Consider the following 14,176-nt stretch of genomic DNA (forward strand, 5'->3'; position numbering starts at 1 on the left):
ATTACATGGGTGAGACCTTCGTGCTGGTTGTTGAGGCAGACAGGGAACTGGAAAATATGAAATTTAGATGGTGTTATTTTGCATCCATGTAAGTCAGAAATGCATACTATCTGTTCTTGAACATTATTTTGTTTTGTAGATCTGCCATGACTTTAAAATAAATCTACACTCACCATATATAAGCCTTAGTATCCACCAGTGGAAAAAAAAACTTCAAAAAATTTGGTATTTAGCCAGGAGGACTCTTCAGAGGAATTTACTTCCTGCACGTACTCTTGTGTGGGGCACTGCTTCTTCAAAGGGATGAGCTATCTCCTCATCCATTGTTGAATTTGGATTAACCTTGAACCTACAGACTGGATAAGTACCTGAAAGCTGGCCTTAGTCACTTTCTACCAGATTATTTCTCTCCCTTTTCCAGTAGTTGCCTTGAGAACAGATCTTTTAATTTAGATTTGTCAGCCATTCACCAGGCCTTCGTGTAAAATCCAGGAGACAGTGATTTCAGTGAACCAGATTGAATGTGGCCATAGGTGGCTGTGGAAATGTTGACCTTTGCCTTGCTCTTTAAACCAAATAGTAACAAAACTTTGTAGAAACTCTGTGTCTCTGCAATCTATACCAATTGCCCTACAAAAGGATCTAGATTACTGAACAATCTGTTCCGGCTTTGTTGTCCATTGTTCATTAAAAAATTATGCTATATTCATGAATAACATATATTAGTATTTGGATCTCACTGAAAGATGGAACATGCTGTAGGGACCTGAAGACACACATTTTTCCAACATTGTTTACTTTTAAAAGTCTAAATCAATGAATCTCAACAAGGTTTGTCAGCTTTCTCACTATTGGGAAAATGTTTTCAAGCAGTTATGTATGTTGTTATAATGGTGCCTCTTCACTCCGCTTGCTCTCCTCTTCCCTTTCTTGTCTTCCTGCTAAAATGCACATCAGATATTGCAGCTGCTGCAGGCTTGGAAATGTTTTTGCTAAGAATGTGTTCAAGAATGTTATTTGTGATTGACATCAGCAATGTTAGTGCTTTCAGAAGAGGGGAATAGCTGAGAAGAAAACATGTCAAAGTCGGACATTTTGCGAGGGTCTGGTGACTGAGACCAAAGACTCCATCCTAGAATATTTATGCAATCTGAAATATGAAGTAAAATATTGCTAATTTAGAAAGTTTTGTCATAAATAAACCTGTAGGGAAGATGAATTGTGATGATGCTTCTTGCAGCTTTGACCTAAATTATTACTTTTATTCAGGTACGTCTAATTGATGCTGGCTTTATTTGGACCGAGCCTCATTCCAAAAGATTAAAGGTGAAACTTACAGTTCAAAAGGAGGTGAGAGGATTCAACAATGGTGACTGCTTTTCCTGATTTTTTTTTCTTTTGGATGGCTGCATTTATAGCAGAAAGTGATATCAACGTGTGTGTTCTATTATAGAAGCACAAAAGAAATGAAATATTCTCACTCCACTATGTTAAATATCTTGAAGGGAGACATTTAAGGATTTAACGCAAAATTAGAAAGTTTAAATTTTTAAATGTAGATAGGATAATCAGCAAAATTAATCTCACATTGTTTGTTTGAGAATATAAGCAGTGACTATTTGTGAAAGTTGGCTTGAGTGAGTAGGGAAAGTGTTTAGTTTTGATTTGTCAGTTTTCAGCCAGGTCTTCAAGTGGTGTACCATCCTTTCAGGATCAGGTTATTGGTTGGGAAGGGCCATTGTTCAAGAGTGGATGTTTTTTATGTTTAGTTTCTCATATCAGTTAGTTTTAGATGTTTTTCTCTTCTCCCTTTTTAATCTGTGTTTTCTGGGGAACGTTTGTCAGATAATTTGCTAAAGGACTCTGTCTGTATTTGTTTGAGTCCTGTATATTTCCTGTGTATTTTGATCCTCTGACTGAAAAGGCAGTTCTGACCTTGAGCATCTAGACTGTAATGTAATAAGTCAAGCTCAGAATTTAATAATCAAACTTATGATTTTTTTCCATCTGTAAATTTTTTTGGCAGGTAATAAGTGGAACAATCTTGCAGCAGGTTTTTGTGGTTGATTTTGTCATCCTGTCACAGATGTGTGATGATTGTCACCGTGTTGAAGCTAAAGACTATTGGAAAGCAGTTGTGCAAGTCCGACAAAAGGTGAATAAGCAATTCATTTCATTGTGCAATAGTAACATTAAAAATCTTAATGTTTTTAAGCTCATTGAAGCACTAAGGCGTACCCCCTACTTTCATTATCATCAAGCCACGTAAGTTTGGGGATGTGCAGGGAGGGAGACCTGGCGTGCAGAACAGATCAGCAATAGCTGTACTTAAGTGTGGTTGCATGTCACACAGTGGAACCAGCATCTGATAGACAGGCTAAATACTTAAACAACCAATGCATCACCTCAAGCTTCTGCAGTCCTGCCACATCTAACTGTGAATTCTGGTTGGTAATTAAACAAGTATAGGTTGCAGCCTCACAAATATCCCCACCCCAAATGGTGGGGAAAGTCCAGTATATCAGGGCAAAACACAAAGCTGAAGTATTTGCATTCATCTTTAGCCAGTAGTACTGAGTGAAAATTGATGATCCATCTCCACCTTCTTTTGAAATCCCCAGAATATTGAAGCCAGTCTTCAGACAATTTGATGCACTCCATGTGATTATCAAGAAGTGACTGAAGGAACTGGATACTGCAAAGGGCCCAAATAATGTTCTAGCAATAGTACCGAAAGCATCCTTAATAACTAGCTGCATCCCTAGCCAAACTGTTCTAGTCATCTACGTCACTGATACTGACTTGACAATGTAGGTAATTGCCTAGGTATGCTCTGCAGATGTGAAAAAATAAATCCAACTGCGCCAATTACTGAGATAGCAAGAACTGCAGATCCTGGAGTCAGAGATAACACAGTGTGGAGCTGGAGGAACACAGCAGGTCAGACAGCATCAGAGAAGCAGGCAAATTAATGTTTTCGGTTGGGACCGTTCTTCAGAAATGGGGAGGAGTGGGAAGAGAGCTGGGAAATAGATAGTGTTGGGGTGGAGCTGGGGACGGTGGGTGGGATGGTGATAGGCTAATTATTGTCCTTTGAGAGCAGACAATCAGCAAGTGATGGATAGGATAGTTGTCAGCTTTATCCTGCAGCACTTTCTTTGCAATAACCTTCTTGCTGATGCTTGGATTGGGTTCTACCAGAGCCACTCAGCTCCTAAACTCATTACAGCTTGGTCCAAACATGGACAGGAGAGTTAAACTCCAGAAGTGAGGAAAGTTACTGCCCTTGACAACATGGCAGGATTTGACCAAGTATGACATAAGGAACCCTGACAGAATTGGAGCCGTTGGGCACCAGGAAGAGCTCGCTGGTGTTTGGAGTCATAGCTAGCACAATGGATGATGATTGTGACTCTTGGAGTTGGTAGCGTTCTAGGCCAAACCATTTTCAGCTGTTTTGTCAATGACCTCTCCATCATTAGATCAGAAGCAGCCTATTTGCTAATGTTCAATTCGCTGTATTAACACAAACATGTCAAATAATTCGTCCCTTGACTGTCCTCCATCTAAAAGCCACAACTGACCACATAGAGGTCAACGGCACAGGAAAAAATACACTCCAGTTGTTTTTGTGGGTGCATCTCCAATGAAAGTCTGTTGGAAATAAAACATCTGCTTAATTATCACCCTATCTACTACCTTAAATGTTCTCACCCTTCACCATTGTAGGTAGCATATGTGGATCAACATGCTTTGCAGCAGCTCACCTGGACTCCTTCAACAGCATTGTGTTTACATTTTACAACGTTCAACAACTATTATAAATTAATAATTCCCAGCATTTTTGTGAAACATCTGTGAGGCACATGGAAAAGAACAGGACTTGTCAAAAATAAAAATCTGGAGACATTGTGTTCCCTGTCTTTGTATTCCTTTGGCAAGCTGTAGTAAGTTTCCACCACAAAACTGGCATAACTCCCCAGCATAGACCAGGGAGTTCATTTCCCCTGATTGTGATTTTTTTTTTAATGACGATTGCTTTGGCTGAGTGGTGGAAATTATATGGATGAGCAGAAATCATGCTCCCTAGAGAGGCATTAAAAAGTGTTCAATTCCAGGTTCATTGTGCATGTAGGGCCATATATCACAGCAGCAAACCTCCAGAAAGTGCGTTGTTAAACTGTTTCCTGTTTTATGCAAACAGGAATTGATTAAATTTTCCAAATTAACACTGGGCTTTTTATGTCTTTTAACTTAACCATTCGTTCTAACTTATCGAGTATCATAAATACAGACACTGCTATCAGTTTGCAAATCAATGTTCTTGATTTAAAACTGAACTTCAAGTAAAATGTGTTTATTAACTTGCAGTAATTGGAGTGGAAACCCTTTGACTTAACTACATGTTGTGGATAATTTTGGTCTCTTTCATTGCAACTTGTATGTTCTGAAGCTGTCTTCAAAAAATGCCTTTTCAAAGTTTTGCAGCATATTTAACTTTACACCTGACAGAAGTTTTATTTGTTTTGATTTGTGGTGTTCACACTAGAATAGTACTTGTAACTCAAAAATAGCTTTAGTGAAATCTTATTTCTTTTAAAATGAGAAGTTGTTTCCTTCCTACTACTGTAATTTTCTCCTTAGACGCCACACAAGAAAACATTTTATTACTTGGAACAATTAATCCTTAAACATAAGTTACATCAAAACACACTTCGTGTGAAGGAAATCCGTGGTAAGTGAATATTGTGAACTAATTCTTCCTCTTGGTTGTTAGATTGATAATGTACCAGAATGCTCACTTGTATGTATATTTTATTTTTTTCCATGAAGTTTGAATGAAGTTTTGACAGTTGGATAGGCAGTTGTTCCCTAACCAACTGATTACATGCAAGTCTGGGGTGATAGACTATTATAGGCATTAGACCTGTGCTTTGAATGATTTTGAAAAAATATTCTGTCATGCATGCTTTCCTGGGGCTGTTGGTGGAATGGGGCCAGGGAGTAAAGAATTCTATTGCTATCCATTGATATTCAAGCTGAGATCAATTAATTTGAAATACTGAAATTGCAACTTGTACTTTCAATTTCATTTGGTCCAGTAACATATTGCTTTATTGACTGTTTTTGTGAAACCTGTACATTTTTATGGGCATAGACGTGGAAAAAAAGCTAACAGTAACGTTTTTTGCAATTTGATTTCCTGTGTTCGGTCAACTTCAGAAATATGTTACACACTTTTACCATCCCTTTGGTTGTCTTTAAAATAAAAGGATGTAAATCGTATAAAATGAGCAAATTGATGTATAATAAACTGAATTGTTTTTGAAAATGTCGAGTATTCACTGTTGCACAGTAATATCAAGGATAAATAGATGGACTAAATGGTTTTTGAGATGCCTAGTTTGGAGTTCCACACATGTTCACTTCTAAATTTACTTAGATTTTAAAGGGTTGTCATCTGCTTCTAACACTTGGGCATATTTGAAAGATAAACTAGATCAATGTTTAAGGTATGGTTAAAGTAGTGCAGGCTTATGTTGCACCTTTTTTTTTGTTTGTCCACTCGCATTCCATTTTGAGCTGACTTGAATGTTTTGAACTGGTCAAGAATATTTTAACCGTGTTTGAATTTTGATTTTAGATGGTCTGGATTTCTACTATGGTTCCAAGCAACATGCACAGAAGATGGTGGACTTTCTTCAGTGTACAGTTCCCTGCAAGTAAGAATATAAATTTACCTTGTACAAAACTAATAATTTGAGGGATATAACCATTGTTGAGATGTGATAGTGTTGAAAAAGCCAGCAATTATTACTGATCCTTAATTACACTTAAAGGTTGTGGTGGACTGCAACAGTCTGTGCTATGGGAACAACTACTGTACTGTTAGGAAGAGCTCTGTTTTGAATTGTTAGAAACTAAGAGGTGATTAAATATTCAAGATTATGTATTGCGTCTTGCCTTGTTTCTTTAGTTCATTTAGATTTCATTTCAGAATGTGTGGCTATAGTGCTTCTACATTAACATCACTAAGATCATACTTGTGAATCTGGTTTGAATGACGATGGCTAGTCTTTTTTTTGTGTTGCTTCACTTTTCTGCAATTATAGTCACTGTGCAGCTAAACTGTATTTGGGAATTTTTGTTAAATTGTTGAAGTTAATTGAAATTTTAGACTATTCTTTTGGAGCTATTTCACAATATGCTGAAATGGAAAGAATGCTAACTGCTTTTACCTATAGGTGCTTTAGGGAAGAAACCTACGTTTGTACTTTGTGTGGCCAATTTTTCCAGTCCTATGCTAATGTTTGTGACTCTAAATTGGAGGCTGAAGTGGTATAATAAGCCACTACAGTTGATCAAAGTTACTATAAAATATAGCAGGAATAGGTTATTGCAACCTCCCTGCTCTACTCTGATTAATCAGTACTGTTCCATGCTGGATTCCAGTTGGAATTAATGCTGATTTTGTCCTAATTTTGCTATGGTAATGATGACCAAGCTGTCAGCTTTTGCCATCATTAATTAAAAATTGAAAGCGACTTCAGGAATTCAGACATAGAGTAACATGCAAGTCCATGGGGTGTGCTAAGGTTTCCACAGGTAACTGTCTGCAATGTGTTTGAGAGTTTCAAGTGCTTTTAACTGCTGGCTTCCTGTGCATGAATACTTCAAGTAGGCAGGCAGCCAATTACAAGCAGCCACATGAGATTTGATTGATTTGGTGCTGGATGTAAACTGTCATTTGGACAGGGAAAATTCATTCTGCACCGATTAAAATCTAGCAATGGGCAACTTTTGTCAAGACCATTTAATAAATGCTGTTGCTTCGCTCTGATGGTTAAATCCTGGCCTTGGGCTGACAAGAGCATTGAATCTATTCTGGATAGACAATTGGTGCAGAAAGAACAAACATGAGGGAATCACCTATTTGACCTCCTCGTTGTTGTATATTGTCTTGCAGCAAATGTGTAATCTCCCTTTTAAAAGACATGCTCATGATGTCACCGCTGCAGTATGGCATTGTGATGTAATGGTAGAAAGCTCACAATGTCCATCTTTGCTGTGAGCTCTTTTCTCCTGAAGCATGACAGAATGGCACACTGCGGCAACTGTGCTGCAATACATCCAGGTTGCTTAGCTGAAGCTCAGATACACAAGTGTATATGGTAGTAATGTATAAATGTGGATGTCAAGTGCTGTAACAAATTCAGTACTGTGTGACCACTGTCTTATGTTACCGAATGAACATAAATATCAGAGTGTAATAGTGAAAGATCATCAATATACTGTGTCACCTCAGGTCATGGTGGCACAGAGTTACGAAGCAAACTGATTATAAGAAAATCCGCATGGAAGATCAGACAGCCCTGGATTGCAAAGTATTCAGATGACTAATCAGAAGAACTTTCTTTGAGTACAGGTCTTCAACTCCAAACAGCCCAAAGGTTGACTGACTTTCCATCTCCTTCAAGCTCTATAAAGCTGCGCTTCTTTTTACAAGTTTCAACCTGGTTTCTTGGTGTTAAGATACAGCAGTCAAAAAGGCATCTTCACAGGTGTAAAAGTCAAATCATCAGCCTAAAAGCTTTTTACAAGTCCAACACCAATACTGATAGTCAGAGAATACTGCCAGTTTAACCGCACAGACCTGTTTCGAGGGGGAGAAAATCTTTTCTTTTTAAGTAATAAAAGTCGCTTTTCTGACGTGGAGCAGCTTATCCGTATGCAGTGGTCTGTTGGTTCTGCCATATTGTCCTCTTCAGTTTGATGCCAGAGCTAATGTGATGTTATTGCTTCTTATTTGCCGCCAGCTCTCTCTAATGCCTGAAATCTGCTTCTACAGGGCTTCATCCTTAAAGATACAGGCCCACACTAAACTTCTTGAAAAATCTTAACCATATAAAATAGAAGCAAACGAAGGAAATGCATGATGTCAGAACTGTAAACCATGTAAATATTAGGAATAAACAAGCTACACACTCTATTTCAGTAAAACAGTCACAGACCTTTATTAAAGAATGGAAGGCCAGCATTTGACTGTGAATTGAGCAGCAAGTTATATCTTCACAGAACAGCTAATTAAGCATCATATGCAGCTTTGTTTTTCAGACTACCTTATAAATGATCTTGAAGATATTTCTGAAAACATTACATGCTGTCAACAAGGAGGGTTTTTTCCCAAATAAACATATTTGTTCTTTCTCGGGGGGTAACAAAGAGCCAGAGAAGGTCTGGAGTATACTTGAGGACGAACTTGATGGATTAATAGACTCCAACTCATGGTGTAAAGACTGAAACTGCCAGAGCCCGTTGATTTTTCCCAGATGCCAATTGAAGGGAATGAGTGTAATATTTCTGAAGAACAGTTCTCAGTGAAGCTAATTGAATTGGTAATTGATTGTACCCTGATAAAAGCTTTCAAGAAAGCTTTTGGGCAAGTAGAAGGGCTGTACCATCATTGCCTTGCTCGCTTATGGAATTCAGTATGAAGCCATAGTTCAGGATGATATTAATTACTTGCTTTGGGGCAGGCATGCTGCTGTTCTGGTCAGCAAAGTGCACCAGTTCAAGAATATCGGTCATGGATGTGGTTCATCACACTATAAGTCACCTGGAATTTTCTCTTGCCTGCAAAAAAGTGGCACAAAAGGACACAGGGCATGTGTAGAAAGTCTGTTTGCATAGCCTAGCCAGATGACCAACAAGTTAGTACAACACCACAATGCTGGCAGCAAGGAAAGTGATCAAAAAGACACAAACATCGATGAAGTGAGGAGCCAACGAACTGAAAAGCAATCTTCAGAAGATGCCTTTTACGTTGTCATATTAATAGGAAAGGCAATTCAGTAATTTTTGTTTCCAGTCTCTGTTGTTGAGATAATGCTTGTTTTTTCTGCTGCCCAGTGCTTTGCATCGGTCATCTTTTTTCAGATGCTTCGAATGGTTTGTAAGAGATAAAAGGTGACCAGTTCACTTCAAAAACGTCTCTGACTCAGTTAAAAGTCACAGCTTGCAACAACAGTTACAGGAAAGATAAAATGGGTTATCTTCAATATCACAGTGAGTTTTGACTACAGAGAAACCATTCTTAAAATGGGGAAAAAGTTGAATTCTCTCACATGATTGCGCCCCCCTCTCCCAAGTACTTGTGCCAACATGTTACCACTGGATCTTAAAAGACAGATATCCCAGCAAGTGATGCTCCATGTTGTAGCTTACAAAAGACAATTTCACATCAATGATGGATCATCAGTTTCATGCTGTGGCACAATCATATTGCGATACCAATATGTAAAATCCGGTTCTGGTTGCCTGACACTTCGACATACCACCCTGTTTCCTGGCCAACATCTCTGTCTCAGGTTTGCTACAGTGCTCAGCAAAGCTCTGCGCAGTCTCTAAGTAGAGCACCTCATCTTCAACATGGGGACCCTGTAGCTGTCTCCACTCAATATTGAGTTCAATAACTTTAGGGCTTGAGCTCTCCCATGTCCTTATCCCAAATCCCACGCATCAGGTCTTGTTAACATAGCCAGCCATTACTTACAGCCTACTGTTGGCCACTAACAGTCCCCATTAATAGCTATTCACCCTTTTAGCCAGAGCGTTATCCACTCCTTTGTCTGTTCAAATGTGCTTTTCTCTCTTTGGGCTCTAATTCCTACTATTGTTTTACTCCTTACCCCTCTGATCTTCTGCATATAAAATGACATTTTCCTAGCTGCTATCAGGTCTGTGGTAGGATTACTTGATCCAAATTGTTAACTCTGCTTTCTCTCCACAGATGCTGCCAAACCAGCTGAGCTTTTCCAGCAATTACTGTTTTTGTTGCAATATCAGCTTCGATTCCCTAAGTCTTCTACCTGGTGGGTACCAGATCCTATGGTAGCAAGACTGTGTCTGAATGTACAAACCTCTCCATCAAACCATACTTGAGGTTTACACCCATGTTGAATGAAAAACACACAGGACTTTACCACATCAAAGATAGAAGAGAGTGAAGCAGATACATGACCAGTGAGGAGGGAAAAAGCTACCACAAGGATGCACTGTTCAGATAGTCCGTGTCAGAAATTCAGCCACAATTTCCTGGATACCAGTAAAGATATGGAATCAACTCAGGTCATGTGAAGACATTTCCAATCGTGGAGCTACAGTATAAAGGAACAGAAGCCAGATCAGATCAATGTTGTGATGATTGTCAATGTACGATGATGCTAGGCAGCAGTGACGAGAAGACAACCAAAGCTCGGTCAAGAGCAATTGAGAATAACACTTTCCTTTCTATGGGTATATGATCACCCGATCAGGATGAGTTGTCATGCCTCAAATATTAAATTGGCATTTGAATTATCAGTCTTGTTAACTCTGCTTTTATGTGTAATTCTTAAGTTGACAACACTTATCCATGTGCAGTGATGTGTATCTATTTTGGATTTCTTTCCTTTGGAAAAAGGAGGATGTTGTCTTGCGTATATCGCACAGTTTTTGCAAGAATTTTAAGGAACATAGTTGTTATGTCATCACATGGGGTATGACCTAAAGACATAAAGTGCACAGTCTCCACCTTGCTTTCTTGCAGCATCACATATTGAAGGAAATGTGCTGCAGTACATTTGAATTGCTTAGCTAGACCCCAAAGAAACAAGGATTTGAGATTGTAATGTATACATAAAGATATAAGATGCCATTATAAAAGTTTATCAAATTCCTCATCCCTTATGGCACCCAAATCATGTCCTAATCTAATGGAAGCTAGCCTAAACATCAGCATGATAATGGCAGATCATCAGTATTCTATGCCCCTTCACGTCATGGTATCTCTCATCACATCACTTGAGAGTTGCCTTTTTATGCAGATACTGTATTAGAAACTGCACATTCTTTGACTAATCTGTGTGTCTTTTAAGATTTTAATAGAGTACATTTCATTTTATGGAAAATAATGAGCTTGTGTGTGTTTGTTTGTTCTGAAGGTACAAGACATCTCAACGTTTAATCTCCCATGATGTCCACTCTAACAGTTACAATTACAAAAATACATTTTCTGTGGAAATTGTTCCTGTTTGTAAGGTGAGCAATAGTGTTTAAAGCAAAAATTGAGCTGCTGATATGAGAAAGGAATTTTAATACTCTTAATTTGTTTTAATGTTTTACTCAGAGTGGTAAGGGCATGGAACGCCCTGCCTGCCAATGTAGTTAACTCAGCCACATTAGGGGCATTTAAACAGTCCATGGATAAGCATATGGATAATGATGGGATAGTGTAGGGGGAGGGGCTTAGATTGGTTCACAAGTCGGTGCAGTATTGAGGGCCGAAGGGCCTGTTCTCCGCTGTATTGTTCTATGTTCTGTGTTGTGTAGATGCTCATTTCGGTGATTTCCAAAAAAATGCTAAAACACGAGCAGTCTTTCAATTGCCATTCTGAAACACTTAACTCTTCATAGGGCCATAGAAGTGTACAGCCCGGAAATAAACCCCTTTGGTCCAACTCATCCTTGCCGACCAGATAGCCTAAATTAATTCAGTTCCATTTGCCAGCATTTGGCCCATATCCCTCTAAATCCTTCCCATTCAGATGCTCATCCTTTTTAAATTAAAAAAAATTAAATTAATTTAAATGCCTTTTAAATGTAATTGTACCAGCCTTCACCATTATCTCTGGCAGCTCAATCCATGCACACACCACCCTCTGCATGCAAACATTGTTCCTTAGGTCCCTTCGAAGTCTTATGCCTTTTAGTTTTGGACTCCCACAGCCAGGGGAAAAGGCCTTGAGTGTTCGCCCTACCCGTGCCCCTCATGATTTTGAGTCTCTGTACAATCAGCCCTCAGCCTCTGATGCTCCAGGGAAAATAATACCAGCCTATTCAACTTCTCCCTGTGGCTCATACCCTCCCACCCTGACAACATCCTTGTAAATCAGTCCTGAATGCATTCAAGTTTCACAACATCCTTCCTATAGCAGGAAACAAGAATTGAATGCAGTTGTTACACTTCAGAGCTTAATTTTGCCATAGAAAAAGAATTCACACAGCTGTGTACCAGTCATGCTGACTTCAGAAACAACATTTTTTAATGTCATAAAAATAGCGGTTTAGTTGATGGAGAATTAATTGATATTGTGATATTGTTGCTGGGTTTTTAATCCAGAGATCCAGGTGATTCTCTGGGGGCCAGGGTTTGAATCCCACCACAGCTGATGGTAGGCTCTGAATTTAAAAATAAATCCAGAATTAAAAGATCTAAAATTGACTGTGCAATAATTGTCATTAAAAACCCATCTGATTATATCCTTGAGGGAAGGAGGTTTGCTGTATTTACACAGATTGGTCTACATGTGGTTGACTTTTAACTGCCTTCTGAAAGGACCATTGATCTGCTAAAAAGTCTGTAGAAGAGAAATAGGCTTGGAAGGTCTGCCTGGCGTTGCCCTAGGCATTAGAAATGACAATTGCAAACTCAGATCTTTTTGACCGAGGGTTAGTGCCAAAATTGGGGAGTTTTCTCACAGGCTACTTAAGCAACAGACTGACAGTCGTATTCATGTAATTGTACCTTTTTTATAGTTGTACCCACACCCCACCCTGCAGCTCATAAAGTACCATTATTGGTAAAGGCACAGAATCATAGAAACCCTACAGTGTGGAAACAGGCCCTTTGGCCCAACAAGCCCACACCAACCCTCAGTGTCCCATCCAACCCCATTCCCCGCCTCCTCCAAAAAAAACCAACCTAGCTTAAACATCACTGAACACTATGGGCACACATCTTTGGACTGTGGGAGGAAACTGATGCAGACACGGGGAGAATATGCAAATCCAAATCCACACAAACTGTCACCCGAGGGTAGAATTGAACCTGGGTCCCTAGCACTGTGAGGCAGCAGTGCGAACCACTGTCCCACCGTCATGCTGGGTAATTCAATATTCATCACTGGGAGTAGCTTTGCAGCCTAGCTGGTAGGGCATATCTGCGAGGCTAAGTCTGCAGGAGGTGGTGAAAGAATCAACAGTAGGGAAAAACATAATTGAACTTATCTTCACCAAACTGCCTGCAAAGATGCATCAGCCCATTACAGTATCATTTTGGAGTGACCACAATGCACACCTTGTTGGGATGAAGTCACATCTTCTCATTGAGGGTGCCCTCCAGCCTTCCCCTAATTTTCTTAGCAGCTGCAAGAACCACTGAGGAACCTTGGAGGAGCTGCATGCACAGCTGTGCAACTTAAAGCAAATGTTGTCCTCCATTGTATGTGGAGTACTACTGCTGTCATAAATGGGATGGATTTTGACAGATCTAGTAACAGTCCCTCTGGGCCGTCAACAGCTGAATTGTACGCAGAACACAATCCGTAACCTAATGAGTTGGCATCCCCCACTCTAGTTTCATTGCCATCATGCCAGAAATCAACTTTGGCTCCATGAAGAGTGTGGACGGGCATGCCAGGAGCAGCAGCAGGCATAGCTAAAAATTAGGGGTCAAACTGGCAAAGCTACATCAGGAGACTCCTTGCATGCCAAATAACATAAGCAGCAAGTGAAAGAGCTAAGCAGTCCCACAGCTAATGGATCAATCTAACCTGTGTAGTTTTGCCACATCTGAACTCACTGGAGAAGGAAGTTGCACAAATGCCCCATCCAATACGATGAGGGAGCCCAGTGCTTGAGTGCAAACGACCAGGTTGAAGCAACTGTTACAATCTTCATCTGGAAGTGTTGAGTGGATAATCCATCTTCACCACTTCAAGTGCCAAAGGCAAGCCTTTAGCCAAATTGATTCACTTCATGTGATACCAAGCAATAGCTGGGGCATTGGATAATGCAAAGAACTTGCCGACCTCCTACCGGGCTGTTCCAATACAGTTTCAGCATTGATATCTACCCACTAATGTGGTCCATTGTCCAGGAGTGTCCTGTACATACAAAGCAAGACAAATCTGTCTACTGTTTATGATCAGTTGTTAATAGAAGGGGTCATCAACAGTGCTATCCAGCAGCATTTGCTCAGCAATGAAATGTTCAGTGATGCTTGGTTTGGGTTGTGCCAAGTCCACTCAGCTCCTGAGCTCTGTACAGTCCTGGCTCAAGCATGAGGGGAAGAGCTGAACTTACGGAGATGAAGTGAGAGTGACTGCCCTTGTTGCGTTGGTAACATTTGACAGAG

At 39.7% G+C, this 14,176-nt stretch overlaps 1 protein-coding gene across 3 annotated transcripts in view; it reads left to right on the forward strand.

The window, feature by feature from the left end:
* The window catches only part of nmd3 (NMD3 ribosome export adaptor), a 60,496-nt gene that overhangs the window by 30,234 nt on the left and 16,086 nt on the right, over positions 1–14,176 (forward strand). For all 3 annotated transcript variants that reach the window (XM_048542136.2, XM_048542137.2, XM_048542138.2), the window contains exons 5-9: positions 1,270–1,350; positions 2,027–2,155; positions 4,645–4,735; positions 5,645–5,723; positions 10,983–11,079. In XM_048542136.2, the coding sequence (XP_048398093.1) occupies positions 1,270–1,350; positions 2,027–2,155; positions 4,645–4,735; positions 5,645–5,723; positions 10,983–11,079 (477 nt within the window). The remainder of the gene's footprint in view (positions 1–1,269; positions 1,351–2,026; positions 2,156–4,644; positions 4,736–5,644; positions 5,724–10,982; positions 11,080–14,176) is intronic.

Source organism: Stegostoma tigrinum, chromosome 14, assembly GCF_030684315.1.
Source record: "Stegostoma tigrinum isolate sSteTig4 chromosome 14, sSteTig4.hap1, whole genome shotgun sequence".
NCBI lineage: Eukaryota > Metazoa > Chordata > Chondrichthyes > Orectolobiformes > Stegostomatidae > Stegostoma > Stegostoma tigrinum.